Source organism: Phyllostomus hastatus, unplaced genomic scaffold (genome assembly GCF_019186645.2).
Source record: "Phyllostomus hastatus isolate PE091 unplaced genomic scaffold, TTU_PhHast_1.1 phas_contig_283, whole genome shotgun sequence".
NCBI classification, from domain to species: Eukaryota; Metazoa; Chordata; class Mammalia; order Chiroptera; family Phyllostomidae; genus Phyllostomus; species Phyllostomus hastatus.
In genome coordinates, this window is record NW_025333833.1 from 650,111 (window position 1) to 677,238 (window position 27,128).

Sequence of the window (27,128 nt, forward strand, 5' to 3'; positions counted from 1 at the left end):
CACTCAGCCAGAACCCGAGGAGGGGAAGGCCACAGTCACCCCGGGCGGGCCCTGGGCTTGCTCTCACTGCCTCAGTTTACCTAATCCCTGCACTTCCACGCCCTGTCTCCTTTCGCGCCTGTTTTGCAAAAGCAAAAGGGCCTGGCCTCACGCTCAGGACCTTCTGAAAACGCGAGACTGGCCGGCGGGGCGCTGCGGGCACCCGGAGGAGTGGAGCCGGAGGTCCAAGGGTGAGGCCCGCCCGCAGGCATCTTGGCTGAGAAACCGGGTCTTTCGCAACCGCCACGCGGGCGTCCGGACACGCGCCCGGGGCCGTGGCCCGCCCCGGAGCCGGAGTGCGGGCACCACTGGCGCAGCTGCCGCGCGCGGGCACCAGGCGGGCGGCATTCTGGGCTGGGGCACGTGGGCGGGGCCGTGCGTGACGGAAGCCCAGCGCCGCCCGCATTGGCCGGGAGGATGAGTGACGTTGGCGGCCCCACCCCGCGCCGAGGCCCCGCCCCCGGAGCTCAGGCCGCGCCCCGCGCTCGCGGCGCTGACGTGTCGGCGCGCGCTTCCTCCTCCGCGGGGCAGCTGTCCGCCGCCGGAGGGGCGGGCTGGCGGGCGGCGCTCCCCGCCCGGCCCCCGGCCAGCCCCCGGCGCGCCGCCCGCCCGGACCGCGGTATTTATGCCAGCGGCGCGGGCCGCGAGCCGAGCCCAGCGGACGCCGTCGCGGAGAGGTCGTGCGCTGAGAGCCGCACCGCGGAGCGACGAGCGGGGACCAGGTGTGGGGCGGGGCCCGGCGGCGGGGCCGGGGGCCGGGGGCGGGGTGTGGAGCCAGCGGTGGTCGCACGTGGACGGGGCCGGGGCCAGGCGGCAGCTCGGCCCGCGGGGGCTCCGGGGACGGGGTGGCGGGCACCGATGGGCCGGGGCCCCGCGGGGGAGGGGGCGACAGCGGTTCCGAGGGCGGCGCCCCGGGGGCGCGGGTGCCGGCGGGACGTGACAGCGGCACGGAGCCCACGCGCGCCGCTCGCGGCGTGGGACAGCCCTGGAGACGGCGGAGGGCGGCCGGGCGCGGGGACGGGAGGGCTCCGGACACGTGGAGGGTGGGCCGGGCCCGCCGGTCGCAGGGGTGGCGCTGTCGCGAGCGGGCGGGAGCCGCTCGGAGGCGGGTGATGCCGGGTCTGTGGTCGTCGGGCGCGCGGCATCGGGCTCGGAGCGCTGTGCTCGCGCCCGCCGGAGTCAGGGGACCAGGGCGCCGCCGCCTCTGCGGCTTCTCGGCCCGAGAAAGTCCCACACACGCCGCCCCGAGGGCGAGGCCGGGCGGCCCGGGCGCCTTATTTGCTCGGACTGGTTTTCTCGCCCGGAGGTGGGTGGGTGTCAACGGCTTTTAGGAAAAGGTCAGCTCGGAGCTTAAAGTGGGATACTGCCGTGTGCGCGCCTCGAGCACTCGGCCCGCGGGCTGCCGGGCAGCGTCCCCTGCGTGGGCAAGGGTGTGCTCAGGGGGGTGACACCGCTCGCATGGCGTCCCCACGGCGGGGGAGGGACCACGGGCGCGGACTCCTGCTCTCAGGTCTCCCCCGGTGCTTGGAAAAATCGTTTCATAGGAACCTGTGTCTCCCAGCTGTCTCTTCAACATGGTATATTTTCATTTTATTATTTTAAAGATGGTATTTATTTATCTTCAGAGAGGGGGGAAAGGAGAAAGAGAGGGAGAGAAACATCAGTGTGTGGTTGCTTCTCGTGCGCCCCCTACTGGGGACCCAGCCCACAACCCAGGCGTGTGCCCTGACTGGGAATCGAACCCACGACCCTCTGGTTTGCAGGCCTGCGCTCAGTCCACTGAGCCACACTGGCCAGGGCACATGGTGTGCTTTTAAAATTCAGCAACGGCATCCTATCTTCTGAAGCCCACGTGTGCCAGCAGAAAGGCCTCTGACATCTCAGGGAGCCCCCTGCTCTGCCTGCCGGCCGCCCTCCTGGGGTCCCACCGAGCCCTGACTCGGGTCTTGTGTGCCCGTCACCTCTGAGCTGCAGGCGCCTGCGTGTCGAGTCTTGTCAGCTCTTCCCTTGGGATGACTGACCCTCGTCTCAGACTGCCCACGGCCCTCAGTGGAGGTCGGGCCTGCCTCTCCGCTCACGCGTCACCAGGTCTGCATCTGCCCCTGCGCGTCCCCACCTCAGCCACCGTGTGGAGCCGTGTCGTCTCTCGGGGAGACAGTCTGGTGGTTCCACGACAGCCAGCTGGCTCCCCTTGGGCCTTCGTGACCGTCGTCCCCAACACGGCAGCGAGCCGTCCCGCCAAGCCTGCCTCCGACCAGCACACTGGCTGCTCCGAGTGCCCCCCTGACCCCCAACCCCCGCGCCGCTGCCTGGACCACAGGGCCCTGCGGGGAGAGGCCTCTGCTCGTTCCCCAGCCGCCGTTCCAGTCGCCCCAGCTCTGGTCCCCCCTGCTGTGGAGGCATCAGCCTCCCGCTTCCCTCCAGCGGGCTGAGCGCCTGCCGGGCCGAGTGCCTGCCGCCCCGCAGCCGCTGCGCCCGAGGCTTCCCCTCCGGAGCAGAAAGGAGGCTGCCTGAGACCCGAGGCTGCGTGAGGGTCTTCCGGGGCAGCTCGGGGGGCAGAGGGGGCGTGCGAGGGGGGCTGACGGCGTGCGGGGGCGCGGGAGCCCGGGAGCCCGTCTGCCTGTGCCCACATCCCGCTCAGCCGCCGACGGCAGAGACGAGGGGAGGACCCACGTCACGGCCTTGTGGAGGCTGAGCGAGACCATGCAGGCGAGGGGCTGGGGCAGCGCCCAGCAGCAGGTCACGCCGCGTGCCAGCTCATGGCTGCGCCGGCTCACGGCCCCGCTGTCGCGCGGGACTCGCGATGGGAAGACAGACGTTCGTGTCTCGCCCTCCAGGTCCCGCGTGCGCTCGTTCGTCGTGAGAAACACCCGTCAGGTTCTGAGGGTGGACCTTGACCTTCCGTTGATCCTTCCTCCTGCAGGTTTATAGGAGCAGAAACCACCCCCGTCCTCGCAGAGCGGGCGCCCGGAGCATCATGGATGTCACTGGCCTCAGACTCAGGCTGTCCCGGGCGGGGCAGGAGCACCTGCTGCAGTTCTGGGACGAGCTGGACGAGGCCCAGCGGGAGGAGCTCTACGCAGAGCTCCAGGCCATGGACTTTGAGGAGCTGAACGTCTTCTTCCAGAAGGCCACGGAAGGGTTCGGCCAGTCCTCTCGGCTGGAGAAGGTGGACGCGCGGATGGAGCCTGTGCCCCGGGAGGTGCTGGGCAGCGCGACGCGGGACCAGGAGCAGCTCCAGGCCTGGGAGAGCGAAGGTGCGGGCGGGCGGGCGGGCTGCTCCGGGCTCGGCTGCCAGGTGCGCTGTGCCGCGCTGGCCGGCGGGCTGTGTGATGGGCGCCGGGACCGTCGCGCTGCCTCGGCCAGGTGACCGTCAGGAAGTGGCGGTAGTTCTGCTCAGACCCGCGCCTGCCGTTGCCAGTCCCTGGTCCCCTGCCCGCGCCCATGCCCGACTCGGGCCTCTTCCTGTGCAGGTCTGAAACCACCACGAGTCCCTCCCCCCCTCAGTGCCCCCGCTCCCAGCGGTCCCTGCCTGAAGCACGACCCACGAGCTCGTGCTGCCCGACCCAGCAAGCACCGTCTCCGCCTCCTCCCCCCCTCGCCAGGCCTGCTGCTTTTCCCCCTGGGCACCCCAGGGGGGCCTCTCCTGCTTCTGCTCACGCTGCCCTGGGGCCGCTGTGTGCCCGCCTCCTGCAGCTCTGCCTGGGGGCCTCTTGTCCCCGTGCCGCGCCTCACTGCGCACTGTCTGGCCCACGGCCGTGTCCGCTGGGTGCAGGCCCCAGGTCCCAGGAGCCAGGAGGGCGCTGGTGCAGCCTCGCTTTCGTCCCGCCTGCGGTGAGGGTTGCTCACGAGCCCGGCAGAGCAGCCCGAGGCGCGCCCCGCGGACTGCGCACCACACGCCGCTGGGAGCAGGTTTCCGTTGTCGGTCGGTCGACATGTTTGCCAAGTCCCCGGTGCTTTTTCCTCTGAAGCGGAGCAGGAGCCTGCCCCTGTGACTAGCACTAAGTCGTGCTTTTGCGGTCGGGGGCACCCCTCACGTGCCGCTGTGTGGCTGGAGGTGAGGGCCGGCGCCTTGTGACCTCGTCCCCTGGGACAACAGTCTGACGGGGCGCGCAGCCCGGGCCCTCGAGTCTCGCGAGTGCTCCCGGTCAGCTCCGGACCCATTGCCCAAGGGCGTGGTTGATCTGAGGCCGGTCCTTCTTTTTAAAAACCACGACCTTACTGCAGAAGTAGCGTCAGAACGGCAGGAACGGCACAGAGAGGCTGCTGTCAGCTCCTCCGCTCTGTGGGGTTTGCGCCCCCGCCGCCCGGCCCCGATGACCACTTTCCTCAGGGGGCAGTGGTGGCAGTGGGGGTGGGCCTCGTGGTCTGTGCGCGCGCCCCCTGTGGCTGTTTGTCCCGCCTCCCATCCTCGGGCACTCACTGCCCTCCCTCCCAAGGACAGAGGTGACTGCTGTCACCGGCCCTCTGTGTAGCTCTCTGTGTTTTTGTCTGGACTTAGAGACCAGCCGACTTTCAAACTGTGCTCCAAAGAGCCCCAGGGGTCCCACTCCCGGACACTGTCTCGGGTGGGCTGGGGAGCGGAGTCTGAGCAGCTGGGTCTCCATTCCCCTCCCCTCCCTTCCCACCACGGGAGCGGTCCTAGTTGACCTGTGGTATGACTCTGATCTTTGCGTGAGTTTTATTGAAAGGGCTGGAGACATAAGACCACTGAAAACAGGTGGACAATCTTCAAGGAGGGCCTCGCGGCTCTGAAGGGCTTGGTAGTGACAAGCCAGCTTCTCTTCAGCGGAGGCCCCGCCGCTGAGCTGGGGGAGCAGCTTCCAGACAGCCCTGGGCAAGGAGGGCGTCTGAGGGACCGTGACCCCTGCTGCCCGAGGACTCGCCGGTCCGCCTCCTTCCCCGCGCCTCAGAAAGGCCGGGACTCCGGCTCCAAGCCCCACGAGCCTTGGGTCCCCCCCCAGGACCCCCACTGCCAGCACGCCCCGCAGCCCCGGGGGCGCGGCGTCAGGTCAGCCCTTGTGGACAGGACGGCCACGGCGCTGACCTTGCGGCGTGAGGGCCAGGAGTGACTCTCCAGGCTCCAGAACCCGAGTCTTTACGGCCTTTTGGCTGGAGCCCGTCCAGCTAGCCTGCACGTACGGCTTCTCCTCTAGATCGCACGCGGGGACCTGTGCGCCCTCGCGAGTGCCAGAAGGTCCAGAGCAAACTTCCTCTTGGCTCCGGGTCCGGGGAGATGTTTACTCGTGGGTGTGGAGAAGGAGACTTTGTCACTGGCGTTGTGTCCTTCTTGCTCAGCCCCACACTTCCACATGTGCAACCCCCTGGCAGGGCGCGGTTCCCGCAGGGGCCGTCGGGGGGGGAGGGTGCCCCCGTGAGCGTGGTGACGCCTGTTCCAGGAGGGACGCACCCCAGGGGCCGGTGCTGGGGCGGGAGGCGGCGTGTCCCCCCCCCCCCCGGGACGGGACTGGGGCAGAGGGCAGCGCTGCGCGGTCGTTCCAGAGTGCCTGGGGGCTGCCGACGGGGAAGACCGCTGACGAAGACACTCAGGTGGCCACAGTGCTCCCTGCGGAGGACAGACTCTGTTTTAATTCTTCTAAGCGTCCCGGCCAGCTGTGGGGGAGCAACCAGGAAACCTCCGTCCTGCCACGCTGAGCTCTCGAGAGAGAAGCAGAAGCTTCGGCCAGGAGTCATTTTAGGAAAGACGCTCCATTGGGAAAATACATTTGCTTAATACCCCCCCGCCCCTCTTTCAAAAACAACTGCGTGTTTACGCTAAGCACAGAGGAATCTTCCAACTCCACAGTGTGGTCGCAGGTCCGCACCCGCGGCCGGCCCTCTCTGCCCGGGGGACACTGGACGACTCACCCCCAGGGGGCTCTCGGTCGTGCGGCCGCCGGGGAGGGGTCCTCGGGGAGGGAGTTCACTGCCCTCTTCCCGAGACGGCACACTGACGTGTTCCACGGGCTCGTGTCACTCCACAAGTCACGCGTGCTCCCGTGGGAGGGGGGGGAGTCACTGACGGTCACGGGCCGAACCGGACACTGCCGCCACCCACGAGCCAGAGGCGGCCATGTGGTGGTGTGTTCTCGCACGCACACATGCACACGCACACACACGCACGCTCGCACGGGTTATGGTGCGTGTGTAGTTTCGTAGCCTGCTTCAATCGTTTGCTGTGATGAAACATTTCAAGCATGTTTGGGAACAGGTGTTCAGAGAGGAAAGCCGTGAGATGAACCCCCCCGCCCCCCCGCAGCCCCATCCCTCGGTTAGTTACCAGAAAGGTGCGACCTGTGCTCCAGCCCGTTTCGTCCCCTGCTGCTGTCGCACCTGAGGCAGGTGTGCAGCCCCCGCAGAGCTCAGCCGCGCCTCTGAGCCTCGGGGAGCGTTCCCCCTGCCCACACGTCATGTCACGTCATGTCACGTCACGTGACGTCGCTGCTGTGCCGGTGAAGTTCGCGGGGATCCCCAGTAACCGCGGTGCTTCAGAGGTTCCCTCGACCGGCCCGCTCACCCAGCGTGCTTGAAGTGCGCTCGACGTGTTGGGGAAGAGTTCACCTGTGACGCCAGTGTCGGCCGTGGTTAAAAATGACAGACAGGGCCTCTGCTCTGCCCCCTCCCCGGTCAGCCGCCTGTGCCCCCCATGCCCGGTCCAGGTCCCACACTGGCAGAGCGGCCTGGCAGCCTCCTGCCCAGCCAGGCAGGTGCCCACGTCAAGGTGTCTGCGGGGGGGAGGGGGGGGAAGGGGGGGAGGGACTTGCCTGAGGGGGAAGTTACCCAGGAAGTGCTGGAGCCGTGACACGTGGCTGTGAACTCTCTGGTGCCTGGAGACGGCGCCAGGAAGCGTGTCCGGGACGCCAGGGAGGGGCGGTGGGGCCCAGCCCCGGGCGCGGCGCCTGTGCCCTGGCCCTGGGCTCTCTCCTGACCTCTGGTCGGCCCCGCTCTCGGCCCCCACCCCCGGAGGAAGCTGTCTAACTCTCGTGTCCAGCAAGGGAAAGATGCCGTGGTGATCCAGCGATGTGTTTTTCTGGGGTTTCCGTATTCCTGCAGATCTGGAGGAGGGGAAGTTCGTAGTTTCTGGTGACACTGGACGGCAAAGACCAAGGCTCAGGAATGTTAACTGGGCATAAATGTACTTAACCCAAATGCCAGTCAGGAAACTGAGTGCTAGTTCACTGAAGTGTGTTGTTTGGCATTTGTTGGGTTGTGCGGGTGAATTTCTCCCTCACGCAAGTGTTCTTATCCACAAGAGAGCCCCTAGGACTGCGCGTGGGCCCCACTCGGTTCGTGGGAGGGCGGCCTGTGCCTGTGCGTGCCGGACCCCGGGGCTCCGCTGACCCCAGCGCCCCCTTCCCAGGGCTTTTCCAGATCTCCCAGAGCAAGGTGGCCGTCCTCCTCCTGGCCGGCGGGCAGGGGACCCGGCTCGGCGTGGCCTACCCCAAGGGCATGTACGACGTGGGCCTGCCGTCCCGCAAGACCCTGTTCCAGATCCAGGCGGAGCGCATCCTGAAGCTGCAGCAGCTGGCCGAGAAGTGCTGGGGCCGCCCGTGCACCATCCCCTGGTGAGACGCCCGGGGCCCGCGGGTGGGGGGGGTGCGCCTCCCCCACGGCAGACTCGGCGCCTGGCCCCACTGCGGGCTCGGGAGCTGCGGCTTCACAGGTCGGAGGCCGGGCGTGTGAGGGCGACCCAAGCAGGGGTCCCGCCCCTCAGGGAGCAGCACGCACGCTCCTCCAGCGCTGGCCCCGGCCGGCCCCCGTGTGTCCTGGCGGCGGGTGCGCTCACTCCGGCAGCCTCGTGCTGGTCGGTCGTCTGCCGTGTGTGCGGCGTCTGGTCGGACACCCGGATCTTTGAGACGGGAAGGCTTTGCTCCACTGTTCCCGGCACCGCGGTCCGCGGTCCCTGCTGCCCTGGGTTCCGCTGGTCTCTCTGTCCTGCCTGGACCCCAGTCGGCAAACAGACGAGGAAGGGGCAGCTGCTGTCTTCAGCCCCCGGGAGAGTCGCTCCCTGTCCTGAAGTCTAGTCTGATCAGGGCTGCTCCTGCAGCCCTGACACCTTCCGGACATTCTCCCAGGGGGCCTGGCGCTTCCCGCACGGGCTGGCCCACCTCCTGTTTCGTCTCCGTCCCTCTGGGGACGTCGTCAGAGGGACATTGGTGCTCTGAGCGGCCACTGTCGGACCCGTAGCCCAGGCCTCCCCGGTCCCGTGGCTTTCCTCCTCCCCTCACGGCACGCGAGTCCTGCTTCTTGTGGGCCCCTCTGTCACCCTGTGAGTCGTGCCCAAGCTGTTGGCATGCAGACCTCCAGGTGCCCAGGGCGCTCTGTCGAAGACACAGACACCAGCGGGGTGGGCCCGCCCGTCTCCTCCCCGAGCCACCTATCAGACACCTCGGGACGCTGCTGCTGGTGCCCCCCATAGACGGGAGCCCCCCTGGGCCTCCTGGCTGGGCCGGGCCTTCGGGCCGCACAGGGCGCAGCTCGCTTTGTGGTTTCGAGGCCGGTAACCAGACCCAGGCTCCGTTTCCAGACGGTCGCAGCAGGCACCAGAGAGCTCGTCAGAGTGTACTGCAGTCGCCTTCTTGTCCCTATTCACGTAGGGCAGGGGTCTTCATCGCGAAGTCCACCTTCCCAGAGTTCGGGGACAGTCGGACTCGCTTCAGCGGGCCGGGGGCCGTGTGTTGCGGGGTGTGTGGCGCTGTCACGCGAGCCCTCGGGTGCCGCGGAGCGTGAGGGCGGCGGGGGAGCCCCCTGCAGCAGGCCCGGCCCACTCAGCCCTCCTGCGGGCGGGAAGGGGGCCGCGCGGCCGCTCAGGGGGCGGGCTTTCTCTCGCAAGGTACATCATGACCAGCGGCCGGACGATGGAGTCCACCCGGGAGTTCTTCGCCAGGCACCGGCACTTCGGCCTGCGGGCGCAGGACGTCGTCTTCTTCCAGCAGGGCATGCTGCCGGCCCTGAGCTTCGACGGCAAGGTCATCCTGGAGGAGAAGCACAAGGTCTCCATGGCTCCAGGTGGGCGGCCTCGCGTGGGCGGCGGGGACTAGAGGCGGCCGTAGCCAACACCGTCGAATTCTTACTTTCTTTTTAACATGGGGGTTTGGGTGTTAAAAATTAACGTACTTTTTTTTTCAATTGGCAGTGGTTTTTAAAAACGTCACAGCCTGCGGGGGCAATGGGTGTGCTTTTACCCTCTGTGGGGTCTGCCCCGGCCGCACCGGCCCGGCTCAGGCTCTCCGCCCCGCGCTTTGCACAGCGGTGGCCGCGGTGCCGCGGCTTTGGCCGCGGACACGGGCGGCTCCTGCAGTTTGGGACGGGACGGGCCGGGCCGAGTCGGAGTTTGTCCGCCACGCCCCTCCTCACAGAGCGCTGGCCTCGCTGTCAGAGGCCCCGGGTGTGGTGCCCGGGGAGGAGCTATGGGGGGGTCCTCGTGCCCACGCCGGCCCGCGCGTGCAGGAAGCCTGGAGGAGGCGGCCGACAGGACACGGGCCGTGGCGCTCTCAGTCCGCTCCCTCCCCTTCCGCGCGGTTCTCTTCAGTCCGTGCGAGCAGCGCTCTTCCCCGTTCCCTCCCTGACCTCTGGGCTCTCGTTCTCCTTTAGGCTGCGGCCCAGGCTGCCCACGGCGGGCGTGTGTCGGGCGGCAGCAAACGCAGACGGGGTGGGGGGGGCGGTGGCCGGCGTCAGCCTGGGTCAGACCCAGGGTCTGGCACGAAACGCTCGTTCCCGCGGGAGGCGGGCGCCGTGGGCGGGCCGTGCGCACAGAGCCCATCGGGTTGTGGGACCGGACCTGTCCCAGACCGTCGCCGGCCGGCACACGGTTCTGCGCCGCCTGCCACGGCTGCGCGGTGAACGGGGCAGATTCCAGAGGAAGCCACGCCCTCTGGGGTGGACTTGTCCCTCCTGGGCAGCGTCCCGCTCCGGGTGGCCGGGCCGCGTCCCCTTCGAGGTCTCGCAGCGTGGCGACGCCGCATCTTCCCTGTGGGCGCCCCGCTTCCCTGGCCCCGGGAAGCCGCCTCCGGGGGGGGCGGGGGGGGGCCCTCCCGGGGGCGTGGCCGTGCTGAGGGCCTGTCCCGCCCGCAGACGGGAACGGCGGCCTGTACCGGGCGCTGGCGGCGCAGCGCGTGGTGGAGGACATGGAGCGGAGGGGCGTGGCGGCCGTGCACGTGTACTGCGTGGACAACATCCTGGTGCGGGTGGCAGACCCGCGGTTCGTCGGGTTCTGCCTGCAGAAGGGCGCGGACTGCGGGGCGAAGGTGAGTGAGGCCTCCGTCCTCCGGGCGCGGCCCCCGCGGTCCTTCTCTGTCGGCTCCTGGGTGTGCGCGAGTCCCGCCGGGGTCACTGGGGTGACCGGGCCACCTGAGGCCCTTCCATCCCCCCGAAGCACTCGGCCGCCCACCCCCACCTTAAACTGGCAGCGTTTCCCTCTAGAAGGAACTCGGTGCACTCGCCCGCGACAGCTCCCGCCCGGGGATGGCCCGTCAGTGCCGACGCACGCCAGAGCAGGCCGCGGGAGTCGCGGGTGCGGGTGGCGCAGGCGGTGGACTCAGATGTCAGCAAGGCGGGTGACAGGGCATCCCAAGGGTGTCCCGCGACAGGACCGCTGGGCAGGCCGGGGAGAGGGGTGGCTGGCTGGGTTTAAGAACTGCCGAGTGGCCCCGAGCTGACCCTGAGCTGGGGGGTCCGTCCGGCCGTGCGGCACGGCCCTGCCCCCGGCCCTGGCCCGCTCAGCATCTCTGTCGCTGCAGCGCCGACGCTGGCGGGTCGGGGCACCTGTGGGGTCGGTCTGACATCACACGTCCCCACGTTTCCCCCTGATTTCCGGCACACCTTCCCCGGCTCCCCACCGACCCAGGGCCATCGGCAGACGGTCAGGTCACGGTCTGCAGACTGTTTTGAAAGCGTAGCAGCTCCCACGCGAGCTCTGGCGTGGGAAGCCGATCAGCTGGGGGGCCTTTGCGTCCCAAGTTCCCATAGGGCCCAGGACCTGCCCGCTCTGCCCCGCTGCCTGGCGGGGCCCCGGCAAGTGAGGCCGGTGCTGCGTTGGGAGGGAGCTGAGGGAGGCGCCGCTTTGGAGCGGGAGGGCGGCTGGCGCGGTGCCAGCTAGGGCGGAGCACCGCGGCCCCTGGCACCTACGTGCGTGCGTGGGGGGGCCGGCTCCGCGCGTGCACTGCTCCCAGGCAGGCGCCTCCTCTGGGCTCCGGGTCCGGCGGGCGCTCCGCCCCCTGGTTGGTTGGGCGTGAAACCTCGCTTCCGGCTGGAAAGGGCCTTTCGAGGAAGATGGAGGGGCAGGTGACCGCCTGGAGGTGAAGATCCCTCTTGACGCGACGCCGCCGCAGAGAGAACGTAAGCGCAGCCGCGAGCGTGGCCTCTGGGAGCGAGCGGCCGATGCAGTGGCGGCTGTCTGTCCGGCGCAGGTGGTGGAGAAGACGAACCCCACGGAGCCCGTGGGCGTGGTGTGCCGCGTGGACGGCGTGTACCAGGTGGTGGAGTACAGCGAGATCTCGCTGGCCACGGCGCAGCGGCGGGGCCCGGACGGGCGGCTGCTGTTCAGCGCGGGGAACATCGCCAACCACTTCTTCACCGTGCCGTTCCTGAGGGACGTGGTCAGGTACCGGCGGGGGCGGGGGCTCGGGCTCTGGGGGCGGGGCTCTGGGGGACTTCCTTCATCCTCGGTCAGGAACGGAGCAGCGTGGGAAGTGGGAGGTGCCCCGGGCCGGCCCTGCAGAGCCCGTCCTCGTCCTGAGGGGCCCCTTCACCGGGGGCAGAGCCTCACACCGTGGCTGCCGGTTGGTGGGCGAGGAGCCTGCTCCCGGGCCGTGAGCCGAGGGCACAGTGTCGCCCTTTCTCCTCCCCCCGCCCCCTGCCAGCCAGGGCCTGGGGAAGTGCGGGCTGAAAATGACCCCGCCTGTCCCGCAGCTGGACACCTGAGGGTGCGGATGTCCTCAGGCTGCTGGGCCAGCCCTCCCAGAGGTGGACGTGGGGTGGACGTGTGCTGCGGGGCCGCTCCGGCACTTTAAGGGAGCGGGCCCCCCGCCAGCCTGGAGGAGCTGGTGCGGTCGAGTGGCCGGAGCAGAGCCCGCGGCCGGGGTGGAGGCGGGGCGGTCCGCCCTGAGGCCCAAGTGGGGGACGCACTGTGTGTCCCCAGGCCTCAGGGTGGAGGGCGCTCTGCCGCCCGGTGCTCCACTGGACAGCCCCGGGCCCTCGGGGTGACCGCCCGGTCACTGCGCTCAGAGCGTCAGCGCCGGGCCCACGCCGCTCCCCTGCCCACGGTGCTGCTCGCGCCCCGTTAGTCCACCGCAGTGGCCGTCGATGCCCGACTGTCCGCCCGACCTCGGCTCCCGGGAGAGCTCTGACGGGAGAACGGTTACGAAACCTGGGGTCGGGGCAGACCTGGCGTGAGCGGTGGGCGGGCGCTCTGTGGCCTGGGGAGCCTCACGTGGCACGGGGCTCTCGCGTGGCGGCCAGGGAGATGTGGCGATCGGCGTCCGCACAGCGGCCTCTCCCGTCCTGCGCAGCGTGTACGAGCCCCGGCTGCAGCACCACGTGGCTCAGAAGAAGATCCCCTACGTGGACCCCCAGGGCCGGCTCGTCAGGCCCGACAAGCCGAACGGAATCAAGATGGAGAAGTTCGTCTTCGACATCTTCCAGTTCGCCAAGTAGGTTCCGCGTGGCCGGCCAGACGAAGCAGGTGCCCGGGACCTGCCTGGCACTGTCCCCGGTGGGACGCCGTTCCTGGCCCGATGGCGGGCGTGGGGTCTGGTGGGGTCTCAGCGCGTGTGAGCTGCGGCCCGCGGGTGGCCGGGTGCCCCTGAGGCTGCTCTTCGCAGCCCCTCGCCCGCCGCCCGCTGTCCTGCCGGGTGGTTCGGGTCGCTGTTTGGGCCGAGACCACGGGTCAGGCAGAGGGTGGCCCTGGTTGAGGGCTCTTCGCCACCTGAGAGCAGGCGTCTCCACCAGGGCCACCCTGGTCTGAGACGGGCGTCTCCGGGCTGACCGGTGTGCAGATGCAGAGACAGGCCGGCCAGCAGTGGTCTTCCCACCAGACACGCTCCGTCCCTTCCTGCTCCCCGGAGCGGACGCTCCTGGCGCCTCTGTGCGCCGAGGTTCCTAGTCCGCCCGAGCCGCCGGGGCGGGGGTGGTCTCACTCCGCGGTGGAGACCAGCCTTGCTTCTCCCGCCCCCGCCCGCAGCCGGGCCAGAGAGCCTGCAGGCGCTGCGCGGAGGCGTAGCTGCCGGAAAGGGGGTGGGGGCGGGGGTCCCTGTGCGGAGCTCCGCCTCCAGCCGGGCCTCCATCCGTCCGCGTGTGGTTCCGCGCAGGAGGTTCGCGGTGTTCGAGGTGCTGCGCGAGGACGAGTTCTCGCCGCTGAAGAACGCCGACAGCCAGGACGGCAAGGACACGCCCACCACGGCGCGGCACGCCCTCATGTCCCTGCACCACTGCTGGGTGCTCAACGCCGGCGGCCACTTCGTGGACGAGAACGGCTCCCGCCTGCCCGCGATTCCCCGGTAGGCCGCCCACCGCACCCCGCCACGCCCGCTCCCTGGTGTCCCCCGCCCCTAACAAAGGCAGGTCCCTGGGGGCGCTGGCCGAGGTGCACCCACGACAGCTCCGCCCTCTCAGAGGGGAGTCCCTGCCGAGTCCCTCGGGTCTTCAGGCCGTGTCCACTGTGCTGTGAAGTGGCCCCGCCGGAGGACGGTCGAAGGCAGCCCCCTGGTGCGCCCTGCGGGCCAGGCCGGCAGCAGCAGCCGTACCAGAGGCGGGCGCGGTGGTCTCGCTCACCTCTGTGGGCTCACACCTCTGTGGGCTCACGGCACGGCTCGCTGTGGGGTCCCCCGAAAGTCCCACCACCCCCACGGACCTGCGAGACACAGGGCCCCGGCCCCGCGGGCGCCCTCAGGTCACAGAGACAGGCGCCAGGAGGGGAGGGAACGCCCCTCACCGCCCGGGGACCGCAGCTGTCTGAATGCTCTGGGGTTTCGGGACTAAAACGAGGAGGGGCCTGCTCAGCGCTGGGGTGAAGCCCTCCAGGCTCAGTCGTGTGTTCCGCGAGCAACCTCCACCGGCACCCAGAGCCCCGCCAGGTCGGCCCGTGGGCGCGCTCTGCCGGGAGGTTTGCGTTCCCGCGGACGGCGCGTCGGGCACAGGGGCACCGAGCGGCCGCACGCCAGGGCGCCGGCCGGCTGCTCGGTGCTGCCCGGGCGCGCTCATGCTCCGCCGTGGCCGTAGGGGTGCGTCTCAGCCGCACCCCCCCCCGCCCCCGCCTCAGCGCCGCCCCCCCCACCCCCGCCGCCCCCTCTCTGTCGCCAGGTGCACCGTTCACCGTAAACGCCGCCTCCCGGTCGCGTGCACTTGGCGGTCGCACGTCACTGGCGCGCCTGGTTCGCCCTTTCCCATTAACGCTTCTCTGTTCCCACCCAGCGCCGCTGCGAGCCGACAGCCCGAGGCCGGCACAGCCGATGTCAGTGACAAGTAAATATACCCGCCTGCCGCGGCGCATGGTGACGGGCTGCGCTTCCCCGCACTAACGCGGCGCAGCTGGCTCTGCCTTTCCGCGGCCGGGCGGGGGCTCCGGGGGCTCCGCTGCTTCCTCGGTGGCAGGCGGCTGCCTGGGCGGCACTAACTCGGACGCGCGGTGCATGCTGGGCGCGGGCAGCATGCTCACTAAGACCCACCCCCGGTGTCTGGGCGCGCGGGGACCCGCGAGTGCAGGGGCAGTAGGACCCGGCGCGGGGCGCGGGCCGGGAGCGCCCACTCCGCGTGGGCACAGCCGGGCGAGAGACACTCTGTGCTGTGCGTCTCCCGGACGGGACCGGACCGGACCGGAGGGACACTCAGGCTGCGGGGGCGGGGCGGGGGCGGGGGCTGCTAACCGGGCTGGGCAGACCACCGCTCTCGGGTTTACTCTCGCGCGAGCAGCGCCCCTTTTGGCCTCTCCACGCCCCTTTCGTCACTTACTGCCCTGCTCCGAGGCACGAGTCTGTCTGTCCCCGGAGCAGGTCACTTTCACCACGTGTCCTCCCTCCTCTGGGCGCCCCAGCCAGGAACAGCCATCACCTTCAGGGCTGACGGCCGGCGTCCTGTGCTTGTTCCACGACCACAGGGACGAGGTTTAGGCTGCGTTTCGCGTTGTTGGCTGGGGGAACTGGGGAGCGTGTGCAGAGCAGAGGGGCCGGGCCGGCCGTTTCTCCGCTCGGCGGAGCGCTGGTGTGGGTCTCGCCCGCGCGCTCTCCTGCCCGAGCCGGTCGCCTGTGCCCTGCGGGACGTGGCCCTGACCCACCGGACGGGCTCCCAGCCTGGCTTCCTCTCGGAGCCACCGATGGCCGCTGCCCCTCACGCGGGGCCGCCGGGGGCCCAGCCCTTCGCTTCCTGTCCCTGCAGCGTTTGGGAGCGGGCCGCCTTTGTGACTCAAGAAATAAGTGTGGGCCCCCAACCTCCTTCTCGCTGCACCACAGCTTTCCACCTGGAAAGTGACGGCTGCTTACCCACATGCCTGGCCGTCTGGGACGCAAGAAGTCATACACAGCTGGGCCTCGCTCGAGTGTGTTCAGTTAGTGCTCTTCTCCCCATTTACTTTGATTGAGCCATTTGTGGAGTAGTTGCCCTGGAGCCATTGTCCCCAAACGAGGTCACGTGGCTCCTGCTGAAACCCCCAGGTCCCCCAGAGAGGAGACGGCGTGAGCGGTGGGGGCGGGGGGGGGGCAGTGGGGGCCGCCGGGGCCCTGAGAATGGGAGGGAGGGGGGCTGGGTTCTGGCGGAGGGACACCATTTCTGTGGTCCCCTGCTGACCGGCATTCGCCTGTGAACGCAGGCCCGGCGGCAGCCTCCTGGGGCCCACTGCCCTCCCCTGGGATCTTAAGTTGGCGACAGGCTCCTGTCCTCCCTCCTCAGGGCGCCCGCTTTGCGCACTCACGTCGACGTCCTCGGTTTCTCCGGCCTCCGGGGCGGAGGGACGCTGAGCCCGGACCAGCTGCGTGCTCCCCGGGTCAGAGCCCCTCCGGGCCTGGCACCCCCGTCCCTCGGGGCTGCGGGCGGTAGGGCCCCGCCCGCCGTGTGGTGCACGTGGCTCTGAGCCGCCCTGGCTCCGGGCGTCTGGATGGGACCTGACGGGGTCGGGAGGGCCGCCGCCCGGACCCGCGGGTGCCGTCAGTGCGCCCAGGGCAGCAGCCGCTCGCACCAGGGCACACGCTGTTCCTGGCAGCCCGCTGGGAGGGGCGGGCGCGCACACGCGAGGTGCGTGTCCGTGTGCTCCGTGCTCCGTGCGGGGCACACGCGGTGGCGGCCCCGGGAGGCGGTGCCGGCATCTCTGGAGCCTCATCGCAGACGAGGGAGCGAAGGAGGCCGCTGCCGGGAAGCGGCGGTCGGGGAGGCCGGGCCCGGGCTGCGTCCCAGAGGGTGGGTGGGCCGCAGGGTCGCAGGCCCCGGTGGGGGGAGCTGGCACAGGCCTGAGAGCGGGGGAGCGGCCGGCGGCATCCGCTGGGTCCAGTGGTTCTGCTGGGCAGAGACCCCGGGGGGCTGCCCCAGGGCCCGCTGACTGCTGCCTGTGCCGTGGCCTCAGGCCGCTTGGCGGGGTGGGGACAGGGCCCGTGGGGACGTGGGCTGTGGCACTGGTGAGGGAGACGGGCCCCGGGGACCTTGTTGCCGGGACCCTGAAACGGCGAAGAGCTTGGAGGGCCCAGGACTTTATGGCGATTTACACGCCGCCGGTCGGCTGTTGCGTCCTGCGGTTCAGACACCGAGGCCGCAGGCAGCTGTCAGTGTGGCCGGTGACCGTGCCGCCTGTGCACGTCACCGCCGCCCTCGCCGCCCCCAGGGCCCCTGGCGGGAGCTGCGTAGGGGCCGCTCTGCGCCTGCGTCTCCAGTCGTCAGGATGCCTGGCCACGGGGCACTGGAAACGTGGCCATTACGTGGCAGAGCTGAGTTCTAGAGTCACAGCGAACGTTCACAGTTCTGGGGAGTTTGGGTGGCCCCACGTGGTGGCGAGTGGCTGCCGTGCGAGGGACCTCAGCGTTGGCAGCTCGGCTCACACTCCTGCCCGGGTCTCTGGGCCGCGTGCGGGACTGGAGGGGGGCGTGAGGGACCATGGCACCCGGTGACTGACCTGCAGCGCGGTGCGCGGTCAGCGCACGGCCCCCGCTTCCTCGCCTTAACCAGTGGCGCGATGGGAGGAGGCTCAGGGGAGGGGCGTGTCCCGGCGCAGCGAGGCGCTGGAAGGGCTGAAGGGGTGCACCTCCCAGACGGCGTCTTCTGACCTTGACCACTTCAGGCCAGCTCGATCCCCAGGGGACCCAGGGGCCGGCGGGGCCGTTTCTTAGCGGAGCGTTGCTGTGGGCAGCCTCTGGGGGCAAGCGCGCTGGCCCCTTCGCTCTGGCGGAGCACGCGGGCGCGGTCCCTGACGCGCCTGGTCTCTTCGCAGCTTGAAGGATGCCAATGACGTCCCGATCCAGTGCGAAATCTCTCCCCTCGTCTCCTACGCCGGAGAAGTAAGTTTCTTTGCTTTTTCCTTCTTTAAAGAAGTAGAGCCTGGTCCTGGTTCGCGTCCCGGTCACGCTGCGGTCACGCAGAGAGGCCAGAGCGGCGCGGGGACCCTGCCCTGCGCGGTCCCCCTGGGCGGAGCCGCCCAGCTACGTCCGCTCTGGGTCCTTTACCTGGGGTTGGCTCCGCCCCCTGAGGGTGCGGTCCCCACCCACCGCTGGAGCCCTCCGGTTTATCCCTTTGACCTGAGGGCTGAGACCTGGGCCTCTCAGCAAGGGCGTGTCCGCCTCCCGCCGCAGGCCGCTCACTTCCCACCCGTGCGCTGGAACGCAGGGGTCTGGGCTGCTCACGCACTGATGCGCTCACCCCTAAGGTGGGGGCACTGCCCTCCCGCTGGGCAGTGCGCCGCCGGGGCCCGAGAGGGTGGGGCCTCGTGTCCGCGGCCATCGGGCTGGGAGGGCCGGCACTCGTTGGGTGATCCCATGGAGAAGCAGCACCCTCCCGCCGACTTCAGAGACGACATTGTCCGCAGAACGACTGTACTTTCTGCTGACTGCTTCAGGCGGTTGCGACTGGGTCGTGAAACCCAGTTTAGCAGTTTACCTGATGGGTTTGTACTGACTTAAATTGGGCATCGCAGCCCAGCTCTTGCCTTTGAATCACGAGTCCCGCATCACGGGGCCACCGTGCACCAGCCCCTGACCTTGTCCCCGCTGTCGCCCCCAGGGCCTGGAGAGCCACGTGGCCAACAGGGAGTTCCACGCGCCCCTGGTCATCGATGAGCACGGCGTCCACGAGCTGGTGAAGAACGGGCTGTGAGGGGCCGCGTCCTCCAGCGCAGGGGACGCCTCCCCCGCCGACGGCCGCCGGGACCCTCCGGGACCCCCTCCCAGCCTCACACTGGAGCAGCCGCCCCACCTTCGCCGTGTCCACGTGCTGGACTTCAGAAAGGGTGTCCACGGTTCTCCTCTCCTTGGAGGTCTTATTTATATCCTTCAGTCAGGCAGGCAGTGTTCGTTCCCCAGGCCCAGGAGAACGTCAGCTTGTGGAGGGCCCGGGCGCACGGCGCGGCCCTGCCGGGGGGCCGGGGTGTCAGGTCTGCGCCCTGCTGGGTGGTCCCATGCTCTGTGCACCCAGGAAGGTTTCCACGGTACCGAACCTTTGTTTTATTTTATCAAAAGTGAACTTTCTAAAGAAAACAACTGGACAGTAAAATAAACTCTTTTTGTTTCTGGAGTGTCGCTTGTGCCTGGAGGACTTTATTCCTCGGGAAAAGGGGAGACTTAGAGGAAACCCGAGAAAATACAAAACCCCCAGGCGGACACCGCAGGGAACCGCAGACTCAAGGTGTCTGGCGCAGCGGTCTGACCCTGGGCCTGGGTCCCGCCTGGAGATGAGCTGTCCTCCATGCACGCACTGGGTCGCGGTGGGGCGGGTGGGCAGAGGGCGGGCACCGGGCACATCCTCGGTGGAGGTGCCTGCCGGGGCGCAGGGCCTTGCCTCAGCAGCTCTGGGTCCCCGTGCCTGGGTCCTAGGGGCACTTGGGGCCCAGGGGGGTCACTCCTGCCTTTCCAGGTGGGTGTTTTGCTTGTTTTTAGTGAAAAAGGGAGTGGGAATAACATGGTTCTTAGAATATGGGCCGTACATCATCTGTAAGGGTTCTGCGTCTAAAATACACTCTGCATGCAAACGCTGAGCTTTATGAAGACCCTGTACCTAGCGTTCATCGGCCGAAGCACAGACAGTTGGTGTCCGGGGCGAGGGAGCGTTCTGGCCGCCGCGTCTGCGGAGGAGACTCGTCAGTTCGCTTCCCGCTGGCGGCAGGCCACGGAGGGTTTTCTGTGGGATACCGAGTGGGGGGTCTGGTGTTTCTCCTTTGTTTTAAAGAGCATGAAATACACCTAAATTTATTTTTCGTGCCAAGGCCTAAATCCTGTGTTTAGCCTATTTTTTGGTCTGTTTCAACAATTTCAACAAATTGCTATTGTCCACCCCATTGTCTGAAAAGGATCTGTGAGGCGCCCCGGCGGTGGCCCGGCTGGCGGAGTGCCCCCCCCACCCCCCCACCGAGAACCGGGAGGCTGCGGGCTGAGCCCGGGTCGGGGCGCGTGCCTGGAGGCCACGCCCAGCGTGGGTGGGCCGGACGACGCCACGTGCCCGTGGGAGGCAGGAGTGCAGCCCTGTCTCCGCGGCCCCTCGCCAGGGGCCGTGTCCCTGCTGCCGTGCACGGGAGACCCCGTGTAGGGAAAGGCTGGCGAGAGCGTGGCCCCGCCCACTATGTACAGCTCCGCTCCCGACTGGGGAAAGCGAAATGAAGATGCCCGTTTCAGTCGGCAGGCAAGTAAAAGCGCTATTTCAGACGTGTTTCCTCATTTTTTCCCACGTGTGCAGCTGAAATGTGGACGATAGGTTCAGATTCCCATAATCTCCTTTTTTATGTTGAGCCTGTTCAGAGCCTCCCACCCAGAACACCGGTTTCATCTTCATTTGCTTCTTTCCTCCGAAAACTACAAATTAAGTTTCCGCGTATTATTCCAAAACCGGCTTCCTCCTTCTCTCCACCCCGGGTTCTCAGATGACCGCCGCTTTGTGAACAGCCGGACAGGAGCCAGCCGTTGGTGACCGGTGCGGGGGCTGGTCCTGCACCGACCGGCACGAGGCTCCGCCGGGGACCTCGTCTGGCTTGGAGGGGACCGGCCTTCGCCGGCTGCGTCTGAGATGCTCCCGTGTGCATTTCCGTGGGCCGCGGACATGCGTGGGGTGGGCGGGACACGCCATGGGGACATCCCCTGGTGACACTCGAACATGAACGATTAGAAAGTTGACCAGCCTCTTATTTGTATCGTCCCCCGGAAGACGTGTGTGTGTGTGTGTGTGTGTGTGTGTTGGTGTGTGTGGGTGTGCCTGCTTCTCTCCATTTTCTTTCAGACTTCACTCTCAACACGGGCATCTCAGGGCACGGTTACGTGTCTGCAAACACTGTTTCAGGTTTGGAGGCTCCCCGGGCTGTTTCCGGAGACCCCGTCTCTGACGCTAATTTCATGACAGAAATAAAAATGCTGCAGAGTCGGGTCAAGAGCTGGGGGGCCCCCGGCAGCCCCCGCCCCTTACCTTCTCTGGGTGGCCTCGGTCTCCCGTCAGCCACCTCAGGCGTGTGCCTCCACTGGTGGCCACCTTTCCAGTGTCTTCCCAGAGGTGGGCCTGGGTGCGAGACCCCCGGGCCCCCCCACCTGGTGACGGTGGAGCGACCAGGGGCTGGGTCTCCTCGTCTGCAGTGTGTGGGGGCGGGGGGGGCCGGGGAAGGGGCCGGGCTCGGCGAGACTCCGAGGGGCATTCCCGGGTTGTGCGGTGAGAGCCTCCCTCGGCCACCCCGACTTCTCCCCGTGCCCGAGAGCCACCCTCTTCCTCCGCGCTCCCGGCAGCTCCCAGGCTGCCCTCGGCGGCCCTCCCAGCCCCCCGTCAGGGTGCGGGGCACGGAGCGTGTGTCGTTTCTGGGGGCTAACCGGAATGACGACAAGAGATCGGACGGAGGACAGCACCCTTCAGAGAGGCGTCCACTCCAACCTGGGCCCGACCCCCGAGGCTCCGAGACCACGGCTACTCCGGAGGGGCGGGCCTGTCTCCAGCCGTGTCCGGGGACGCGGTGCGGGGGCGTCTGTCCCTCACTCATGCCCCGTGGGAGGCACCTCCCCACGCGGCCGCACCGCCCCCCCCCCCACGGGGCATAGATCGCCCCCGGGGCGTCGCTCACGGTCCCCAAGCACAGCGGGGGCGGGTCTCCCGCGTCGGCTCCCGCGCCGGCAGGAGCGCCAGCGCACTCCGATCCCGGTCACACGGTCCCCGAGGCTCGGGTGTCGCCCGGGGTCCCCTCCACTGTTCCTCCCAGCTCCCCCGTGGGGGGCACCGCCGCCCCCACCAGGGCCCGTGTCTGCAGACCCTCGACTCCGACCACCACCCCCCCGCCCGCAGCCTCGAACACCCCTCGGCCGGCTCAGGCAGACGTTGGGGTTTCCGCGGCGCCTCCCGCGGGCTCGAGGCCGGGCCCCGATTGGCCGGGCCGACATCGAGTGGCAGGCCTGGTGTTTTTCTTGGCGCCTCCCCTTCCCTCTGACTCAGCTCGGTGGCACTTGGGTCTTCTGTCCCCAGGAGTCCCCACGGCCGGCCGTGCCTCTGGTTTGTAGTCGGCGGCGCCGGCTGAAGCGGGTCCGAGTGGCTCGAGCTCACAGACCACGGACACGGGTCCTCGCAGGCGGGGCTCCCGCCCCTTGTTAGCACCCACCTGGCAACGTCGGGACAGTGCCCACGGTTGGCCGGCAGCCCCACCGAATCCGAAATCCCCGGCCCTGCCGCGGGTGCACTGTCTACCGTGACGTGGACGGGTCGACCACGACAGGCCCGGCTCCTGGGGGAGAATTCCAGGACTGCTGCTTTTTAGAATTTATTTTTTCCTAGTTTTGTTGAGAAATAATCGCGATCCATTGCTGTATAAGCTCCAGCGATGGTTCCATTCACATGCATCGTGGGATGGTCACAGCAGGTTCACCTAACATGCACCTGCTCATACAGGTACGGGCAGGAAAGAGGGAAGGAAGGAAGAAAGGGAAGAAGGAAGGAAGGAAAGAAGGAAGAAAGAGAGAAAGAAAGAAAAAGGAAGGAAGGAAGAGAAAGAAGGAAGAAAGAAAGAGAAAGAAAGAAAAAAAGAAAGAAAAGATGGAAAGAAGGAAGGAAGGAAGGAAGAAAAGAAGGAAGGAAAGAAAGAAAAATAGACAAACAAGGAGAGTTTTCCCCCTGTGTCGAGAGCTTCCAGGGCCCACTGGCCGCCCGGCCCTGGGCACCCTGTGCCGGTGAGAACGCACCTGTGGTCACCGAGCTGCAGTCCTGGAACTGGCGCTCGTCTGTCTGAAACCAGACGTTGGTGCCTTTCGACCCCCCTTCCTCCCGTCCCCCGGCCCGGCCTCTGGGAACCCTGGTCTGATGGCTTTGTCCACCAGTTTTTTTCTCGTTTTGAGATCGCCTGCATCTGCCTGTCCCCATCCGGCTGTTCCCCGGCCGCGCCGCCCGCCGGCCCCTCCAGTTGCCGCAGCGGCTGCACTTCCCTGTTCCTGAGGCTGAGCCCTGTTCCCTCACCAGGTTCACCCGCCGCCGCCGCCGCAGGACCAGGTCCACGACCGAGTGTCCGCCGCGGTGCGAGGCGGGCTCCCAGGACCGCGCCCCGTGGAGTGTGCGCCGCTGAGCTGAGGGCCCTGGCCCGGCCGCTTGGTGCCCCCCCCAGACCCTCCGGATCACTCGAGGGGCCGTCCCCGTGGGTCCTGTCTGCGCCGTCTCCCCTCTTCGCGAGGCAGCCCCGGTCCCAGTGTCCCCTCCGAGGTCTGGTTTTCTGCCTGTGGCCCGCGCAGGGGCGGCCCGAGTCCTCGCGCCCTCCGCTGTGACTCGGACACGCGTGGCCGGTTCTGACGGCTGGAGGGCTCCGGAGGCCTTGGCCCAGCAGCGTGGCCCTTCCCGGCCGCCCCCGGGAGCCCCTTGCCCGGCTCCTCTAGGGAGTAGCTCCTGCTCTGAAGTCGTGTGGGGCGGTCCCTCCACGGTCCCCGCCCGGGCTCCGGTCTGCCCCCCCCCTTGCTGGCCTTGGGGGTCATCCAGGTGCAAGTGGGCAGGAGAGTGGGTGGCCTCGGGCCTGAGGGTGGGGGTGTCAGACGGAGGCTGTCTCCGGAAGGTGTTAGGTCTCCCTGCCACCCCCTCCTGACCTCGGGCCTCGGCCTGCCCTGCACCCCTGGGCCTCTGGGGCAGCTGGGGGCTGCCTGGAACCGGCCAGGCTCTGGAGGGTGGAGGCCAGCAGCCTGGGCGGACAGACTGGACGATAAGCTATCATTTGCAGGCCTCCCCTCCCCTTGGCTTCCTCCGGTGGCTGCCTCCTCCCCTTCCACACCATCTCTGGCCATGGCCACAGACGGGAGGAAAAAAAAACACGTTTTCAAAACAATTTAGAAAGTCCTTGTGAACGCTTGTGTTTTCATGCAGCGGCCTGAGCCCGGGACAGCGACAGACCCTCCGCGGCAGCGACCGGCGGGGACTCGGGCGGGAAGACGGGGGGCTGGGGGGGCCTCCGATGGCCCCGTGTGTCCAGTGGGCGGGGGGGGGGGCTCGCGGGACGGAGCTGGGTCTCGGGGGGAGGGCCCAGCCCCAGGCTTTCGTGGGTGCAACACGGAGATCGGCTCCACGTATGTGACCCAGCTGCTCCGGGAGCTTTGCCGGGAGAGAGCCCCAGCCCTCCTCCGTGCCCGAGCTCCGCCGAGGGGGCAAACGAGACGAGGTCGCCGGGCGGGGGCCCGTCCTCCAGGGAGGGGGCTTGGGGACAGGGTGGAGGAGGCCTGTGCCTCTCAGACGGCTCCCTGGCCGAACGTGTTTTTTCTTCTATGAATGGGTTTCGCTGTAAATTACAGCTCTGCCCCGGGTCCCGTGGGTCAGCAGAGCGAGGCCCCAACAGCGGACGGCTCTGATTGGTGCCTCTGCCCCTGCTCCCAGCCCCTCCTAATTGAAACCAAATGTGCTGTGTGCTGGATGCTGGGAGCCTGGCGCCTCCCCAGGAATCCTCAGAATGTGAGGTTCTCGCGAAGGCGCCTTGCATCAGCCCGTGGATGCGTGCCTGCCGCCGGCTCCCGCGCGGGCAGGGCGGGAACCGGGGCCTTCCACACCCAAGCCCCGCCGCGTCGGGGCCGGGGGCCGCCGCGGGCCGCAGCCGCTCCGCTCCCCACCCCGCAGCCGCGCGCCCCTGGATGAATGTGAGTGACGCAAGTTTCTGTCTTTCCTTCGTTTTCCGAAAACGAAAGTGCCCGCGGGGCTTCTCCCGGCCTGGTAGGGAGAGTGGACAAAGGAGGCCCCAGCCGCCGGGGCCGTGGACTCCAGACATCAAGGTCCGGCCTTTTTTGGGGGGTGGGCTCAGGGTCTGGAGGGAGGCTTACGAAGAGCTGAGAACAAGGAAATGGGCAGAATCGGGGGACCCCGGTCCCCGCGGCAGCCCGCCGCCGACCCGGGGTCCGAAGGACCAGGCCGGGCGACACGGAGCCAGGCTGGGCAGAGGTGTGGGGTGGGCAGCAGCGGCCTCGGGCCTCGGAGGGGCCCCCCGGTCGGGAGAGCCGCCCTGGGCTGCTTTTGCCTGTGCAGAGGAGAGCTGGCTGGTCCAGAGAGGGGCGGCCTCCCACCGAGGCTGGGCGCCGGTGGGGCCTGAGTGGACCGCGGTGGAAACCCCGCCACCGGCCTGGACCTCCCGCCCGCTGGCCCGGGCTGCTGCCGTCCCCTTTGTTAGCAGGACGCGGGCTGCTGGCCGCCGGGACCTCGCGGAGCTGGCCGCGGCTCAGGAGTCCCGTCCAAGGGGAAAGGGAGTTTTTTTCCGAGTGGCGGAAACCGTGAGGCCAGCCATTTCGGGCGGGAGTCCGCACCGCCCGCCCAGCGCGGCCTCAGCTCCATTTTGCTGACGGCCGGCCCCGGCGCCCTCCCCAGGAAGACGGGGGGACGGGCGGGGAGCCGGGGCCTCCCGGGGCCTCGCTCCTCCGCAGGGGCTGCGAGCAAGCTGGCCTGCACGAGGGTCCGCGGACCCCCGCTGGGCGTCCGTCCCGGCCAGGGCCGGAGAGGAAGGAGCTCAGTTAGCGGCCGGCGCAGGACGGTGGCGGTCAGCGAGCAGGGAGCCGGGTGCCGGTGTCCCTGGGCGCTTTCGGCCGAGGGTGGGGATGAGCCAGTGACACCCGAGGGCCCCGAGCGCGGGGCGGCTACGCCCGCCATCCTGTGGGCATCGGCCCCAGGGTGCGGCCGTCAGGGCTCAGAGCGGGGGGCCCGCTGCTCAGGGAGACGCAGCCGGTGACCCAGACGCTCAGGTGCACCCGGCCCTCGCCCCGCGCTCGTCGCCAGGGCCGGCGTCCCGCCGTTCAGACGGAGACGCGGCTGGCACACGTGGGTGCAGGCCAGGCTCGGCCGTCCGAGCAGCGACCCCAGGTCCCAGCCGTCGGGGATCACGCGTCACCGCCACAGCTGCGTCCCCGCCCCTCACGTCGCTCGGCTCGGGAAGCGTGTCCCCCTGTGAGGAGGGTGCACGCCTGTGAGTCCCCGAGCCGTGACACCCGCTCGCCGTCCCCACACAGGGCGGGACCGGGCCGGGGGCAGCGTGGGCTCTCCCCCGGGGACGCCGGGCATCCTGGGTGCGAGGAGGCGCCGGGCCGCGTCCCTTGGGCCGATCTCTGGGCGCCGTGAGCGCCTGTGTGGCACGGGGAGCCCGGGACCCGCCGGGAGGCCCAGGTTCACGTCCCCCCGCCCCCTCCACCAGCGGGCGAAGAGCCAACCCCGTGTGCACCCCGGCGTCCGTGTGTGTGTGTCCAGGATGGCGGCCATGCCTTCGGGGCCGCGGCTTCCGGACGCTGGACACGGTCACGTCGGCCGGCTCCGGGGGCCCGAGCGTCCCGGCTCTCATGGGTGGCCGCCGCCTCAAACGGAAGCCACCCCCCTCACAGAGGGCCGTGGGTTTTCTGCTGACGCCGGTGCCGGCTTGGCCCGGACCCTCCCCGGGCTGCGGGTCACCGTGTCGGCCCGCACCCCCTGCACGGGCCCGTGCCGCCCCGGACAAGGCCGGTTCAGGGTCGGCGTCCCGGTTTCTCCCTCCGAGTTTTCCGGACGGAACATTCGCAGGGTCGCTTCTCTCCGAGGTGCCCGAGGGGCCTCGGGGCCGCGGGGCTTCTCCCCGCAAAGCCCGGTGTGTGTGTGTGTGGGGGGGGGGCTGTGAGCGGCCACGGTGCCGTCCCTCTTCAGGGCATGGGGCCCGGGGGGGGTCTCTGCGGGGGCACCCGCTGTGGTCGCCCACCGTCCCGGGTTTCCTCAGCCCGGGCCCTCGAGCTGCGGTCCCCGGGCGGGTCGGCACGAGGCCACAGGGAAGCGGCCGCCTGGTCGGTCGGGGGCGGATGAGGGTCGCACAAGCGGTGAGCGGGGGTGGGGGGAGCCGCCGGACTCGGCGGGAGTCTCACCGGCTCGTCCTCCGAGGCCCAGGCCGTCCGGGCGCCTGTTTCCCGGGGGTGCTCCGACTGTTGGGGGACACGAGACGCGCACTCCCACAAAACTAGCGTCTCCTTCCGTGAGGGTCCCGGCCCAGCGCCCACCTCCACCCATGAGTGGCTTTTTCTGCACGTGGGTGGGGGTCTGACTGCGCCCCCCACCCCGCCCGCCCGTCCCTGTGCCCTCGGGCTCAGCCCCGGCCGGCGTCGGAGGCCCCCGCGGAGCTCCGTGGACAGGCAGGTGCCGTCCCGGACAGGCGACCGAGAGCGTCTGTGGGCAGCAGCCGGGCGCCGGCGTCTTCTGGCCCCCCCTCCCTCGGGGGAGTGGGGGCGGGCGGTCCTCTGGTGCATTTTTGGGGCCTCCAGGCCCAGGGCCGTGCTGCGTCCCCCCTTCCTCTCTCGGGCTCGCTCACCGGGCGTCTGCCCAGCCCTTGGAAGAGCGGATGGAGGGCGAACGTGGGTCGGTGGGGGGTGTGTCCGGGGACGGACACGCGTCCGGCCAGGCCCCCGGAGAGCCCAGAGACGCCAGTGTGAGCGTCCCGCGGCAGACACTGTCCGGGCTCCCGGGGCCGTCAGGGCGGGGGCGCGGGGCTGTCT

At 69.1% G+C, this 27,128-nt stretch overlaps 2 protein-coding genes across 5 annotated transcripts in view; both read left to right on the forward strand.

Moving 5' to 3' along the window:
• Positions 1 to 544: 544 nt before the first annotated feature.
• Positions 545 to 18,739, forward strand: UAP1 (UDP-N-acetylglucosamine pyrophosphorylase 1). 3 transcript variants are annotated; one of them, XM_045838633.1, is made up of 11 exons: positions 545 to 761; positions 2,963 to 3,296; positions 7,400 to 7,604; positions 8,873 to 9,048; positions 10,114 to 10,286; positions 11,448 to 11,641; positions 12,549 to 12,689; positions 13,347 to 13,535; positions 14,449 to 14,499; positions 17,444 to 17,510; positions 18,229 to 18,739. In XM_045838633.1, the coding sequence occupies exons 2-11, from the start codon at positions 3,017 to 3,019 to the stop codon at positions 18,319 to 18,321; spliced, it is 1,569 nt and encodes a 522-aa protein (XP_045694589.1). In that variant the 5' UTR covers positions 545 to 761; positions 2,963 to 3,016; the 3' UTR covers positions 18,322 to 18,739. The 3 variants fall into 3 exon arrangements, with proteins under 3 accessions (XP_045694589.1, XP_045694591.1, XP_045694590.1); XM_045838635.1 differs by having other exon boundaries at positions 546 to 761; positions 14,449 to 14,488; XM_045838634.1 differs by lacking the exon at positions 14,449 to 14,499 and having other exon boundaries at positions 546 to 761.
• A 5,332-nt stretch (positions 18,740 to 24,071) lies between these two features.
• DDR2 (discoidin domain receptor tyrosine kinase 2) overlaps positions 24,072 to 27,128 on the forward strand; it is a 53,345-nt gene continuing 50,288 nt past the window's right edge. The window contains exon 1 of one of the 2 annotated variants that reach the window (XM_045838411.1): positions 24,072 to 24,278. The gene's annotated coding sequence lies outside the window, so the exon portion shown is untranslated. Of the gene's footprint in view, positions 24,279 to 24,327; positions 24,411 to 27,128 lie in introns of those variants that run through there. The other variant, XM_045838412.1, reaches the window with a different exon arrangement.